General features: G+C 32.8%; 1 protein-coding gene across 1 annotated transcript; it reads right to left on the reverse strand.

Moving 5' to 3' along the window:
* Positions 1-2,652: 2,652 nt before the first annotated feature.
* LOC107800151 (stigma-specific STIG1-like protein 1) lies at positions 2,653-3,367 on the reverse strand. Its single transcript, XM_016623307.2, has one exon. The coding sequence runs from the start codon at positions 3,229-3,231 to the stop codon at positions 2,761-2,763; it is 471 nt and encodes a 156-aa protein (XP_016478793.1). The 5' UTR covers positions 3,232-3,367; the 3' UTR covers positions 2,653-2,760.
* Positions 3,368-4,366: the final 999 nt, after the last annotated feature.

Here is a 4,366-nt window from a genome sequence, read left to right on the forward strand (position 1 = left end):
ATAATAATAATAATAATAATAATAATAATAATAATAATAATAATAATAATAATAATAATAATAATAATAATAATAATAATAATAATAATAATAATAATAATAATAATAATAATAATAATAATAATAATAATAATAATAATAATAATAATAATAATAATAATAATAATAATAATAATAATAATAATAATAATAATAATAATAATAATAATAATAATAATAATAATAATAATAATAATAATAATAATAATAATAATAATAATAATAATAATAATAATAATAATAATAATAATAATAATAATAATAATAATAATAATAATAATAATAATAATAATAATAATAATAATAATAATAATAATAATAATAATAATAATAGTAATAATAATAATAGTAATAATAATAATAATAATAATAAAGCCTATAAGGCCTGCTGCAGGCGGGCAGCCCCGATCCCCCCTCCCCCCCCCCCCCCCCCCCCACACACACACACACACACATATATATATATATATATAGCCATAAGGTCTACTGCGGCGTGCAGCTCGATCCCATAAATATTCTCACAATTAGGCCCTCAGCCTCATTCCGTCGTCAATCTCTCCAGTCTCCTGGGCTCAAAATGTCATGAAAATCATCCCAAAATGATAATATGATGTATCAATAAATAGTATCATAGACAGAGATATGATATGAAATGAATGAACATGACTGAGTATGGAATTACAATTTAAAACAATCAATTCAACATCAACTCGACCCCATGGGTCCCAAAAATATCGGTACGTAGCCTAAACATGATCTTTAATAGGAGTCTCATCTAAATTTCTCTAACACGTGGAGGATACACGGATAATAACATGATTCTTTAATTTTTCAATTCAATAGTATTTATTCAAGTCACAATTTCTATGGTGCACGTCCTTACGCTCGTTAACTATCGTGTGTGTCACCTCCAAGCAATTTATATAATACCAAATTCGGGGATTCATACCCTCAGAACCAAGTTTAGAAGTGTTACTTACCTCAATCCGAGTAAAACTCTACTCTAAAATGACTTTGCCTCTCAAATCGGTCTCCAAACGTCCCGAATCTAGCCATAAGCAGTACAATACAATCAATATAGGCTAAAGGAATCAATTACATAAGAAAAATACGAAATTATAGCAATAAATCTTAAATCGGCACAAACCCGGCCCCCGGATCCACGTCTCGAAATCCGACAAAAGTCACAAAACCCGAAAGCCCATTCACTCACGAGTCTAACCATACCAAATTTACTCAAATCCGATAACATAATCCCATTCAAAACCTCAAAATTCTAGCCCAAGAACTCTTCCTCATTTTTCCCAAATTTCCATCTCAAAACACTAATTAAATAATAAAAATAATGATATATTCGTGTATATTGACCAAATCCGAGTTAGAATCACTTACCTCGATGTTTTTCCTTGAGAATCTCTCAAAAATCGCCACTCTCCAAGCTCTAATTTGTCAAAAATGGAAAAATGGGACGAAACCCATGTTTTATAACTTAAAGTTTCTGTCCAGGTGCTGCCCTCGATTTTCATGACCTCGATTTCCTGCCCTTGATTTTCATGACCTCGATTTCCAGCCTCGATTTTCCCGACCTCGATTTTTCCTGACCTCGATTTTCAGCAGATATTTCCTGCAGAAAAAAAAATTCCAGCAGTTGTTTAAGTCCAAATTTTGATCTGTTAACCATCCGAAGCTCACCTGAGGCCCTCAGTACCTCAACCAAATACACCAATAAGTCCTAAAATATCATACGAACTTAGTTGAAACCTCAAATCACATGAAACAATGCTAAAACCACGAATCATACCCCAATTCAAGCTTAAGGAACTTAAAAAATTTTAACTTCTACATTCGATGCTGAAACCTATCAAATCAATTCCGATTGACCTCAAATTTTGCACACAAGTCATAAATGACATAACGGATCTATAAAAATTTTCAGAACTGGATTCCGACCCCAATAACAAAAAGTCAACTCTCCGGTCAAACTTCCCAAAAATTCAACTTTCGCCATTTCAAACCAAATTTCACTACGGACTTTCAAATAATTTTTCGGACAGGTTCCTAAGTCCAAAATTATCATACGGAGCTATTGAAATCATCAAAACTCCATTCCGGGGTTGTTTACACCTAAGTCGACATCCAATCACTATTTTAACTTAAGCTTTAAACCTTGGAACTAAGTGTTCTAGTTTATTCCAAAACCTCACCAGACCCGAACCAATTACCCAAGCAAATCACACAGCAACTGTAAAGCATAAATTGAGCAGTAAATAAGGAAAACAGGGTGGTAATACTCAAAACGGCCGGCCGGGTCGTTACATATAGATGGAGGAATTATTTTGTATTTAGGGGGTTTTGTGAAGATGCTAGCACTTCCAATTGTCGTTAAAGTTTTTATATTACACATTAGCAGTAAGAATATTATTTTAGCAGCCTGATTATAAAGCGTTAAAACTCAAGCACGCAACTAATTTGCACCTGTGAAAGTCTTTATAAACAGTACCACATCCAATACATTAACAAAAATACTTATCAATATACACTCATAGTGAAGAACATGTATAAAAGTGTTACAGTATACACTGGATAAATGCTCGAGGATGATAAATCCTCGAGGATATATCATATAAGTATAAATCCCGTCTATCTTAGGAGTAAATTAAACCACAAAATTAAATGTGGTTTTTTATTGGTAAAATGAATTTATATCCTTATTCATCTTTCTTAGGCATAATCACACATGCCATAGAAACAATATCCACCGGGCATGCACCTACTATTGCAGTATCCACAATGCCTTTTGTCAAAAGACAAATTTACACATTCTCCTCTGCAACAAGTCTCTGTGAAACGGCACTTTCTCTTGCATGCACCACAGTGGTGATCATCGTACCCTAAATCCATGCACTTGTTGTTGCAGCACGTCGAGTTTCGCCCTTCCAGCACGTGGCAGATTTCATTATCTTTATGGCAATGATCGGCTGCCCTAGGGTTCCTTTCTTTCTCAGCAAGAAAACGACTTGTTCTCCTCTTCAATTGAGGTACTTCCGCCGGAGTTGCTGAAAGTTGTTTCCCATCCTCGTGAAATCCTGAATTTTTCGGGTTGGTAGATTTGTCCATACGTTGCATGGTGAGCAAAGAGATAGTGAGAGCCATTGTAACGGCAATAACAACCATTAATTTGAAAAACTTCATCTTTTCCGAACGTGAAAATGATCGATAATAGTGCTACTCGAAATCTTGGTTTAAAGAATCGATAATAATGGTATGTGAAATCTTCGTTTTCGCTCTTGACTCAAAGAAGGATAGGAGAAGGAGGAGAAAAGATTGTTTTGTTTTGTGAAGGATATAAGATTGGGAGAGATAGAGGTGTTTATATACCTTATAGGGTGGAAGAAAGGGGAAGTTGACTTTTGAAAGTGATGGTGGAGTGTGATAAAGAAGCAAGAGCGTAACATATTGACTTATGAAAGAAATGAATTAATAAGTAATTATTGCAAATCGTTGCTTGTAAAATGGCCGACTTGAGCTGATTATTCTGAAAATATATTAGGGTTTGCATGTTTAAGATAGTAACTTCAAGTCAAAATATATAGGGTTAATTAAGCGTTGATAATATTGTCTGTAATTATACGTCACCACATCTGCATGCACTTGAGGTTTCCTTGAAATGGCTATAAAGTGATTTAGAGGGAATTTAACTCGTTTCGTATATATGATTGTGGAGTATAAGTTAGTTTTTTTCTTTTTTGACAATTCAATGGGCAGTAAAGTAAAGGAAAAGTCTTGTGTCTGGGCTATTGTATGAAGCAAGACAATACTATTATACTGATACATTATTTGGTTACTAATATTTGACTTTTTGGACCTTTCTGAATATAGAAAGTAGAAGGGTCGTAACATCTCAAAGTTACAAATGGTAGAAGGAAAAAATGAAAAGACAAATAAATGGAATTTATCCCCCAAAGTGTGGCTTAAAAGAAAAATATATAATGCATGGTTCTTGGAACTTGACTTGTGTTGAGTAACTTCGACATGTGAGTTTTGTCCCAAAGTCTTAGACCACACTAAAGTTCTATTTTAAAGAACGTATGCTCAAATTTTAGACCATTAATGTGTGTACTTAAATATTTCGTTTTCAATAAAAATTCTGATGTATACAAACAACTGGTTCCGTGACAAATTAATTAGATTAATTATGGTTAGTTATATGAATATATATGTATATTTCTTTTTTTTGTTCATGGTTATATGAATATCCATTTCGACTTTAAATAATATGCAAAAGAAAATTTTACTTGTAACCAATTTGAATGTCATGTTAATTTCT

Source organism: Nicotiana tabacum, chromosome 22, assembly GCF_000715075.1.
Source record: "Nicotiana tabacum cultivar K326 chromosome 22, ASM71507v2, whole genome shotgun sequence".
NCBI lineage: Eukaryota > Viridiplantae > Streptophyta > Magnoliopsida > Solanales > Solanaceae > Nicotiana > Nicotiana tabacum.

Bases quoted from the DNA above. Each gene is read 5' to 3' on its own strand.
- LOC107800151 (XM_016623307.2), bottom strand. From the start codon at position 3,231: ATGAAGTTTTTCAAATTAATGGTTGTTATTGCCGTTACAATGGCTCTC.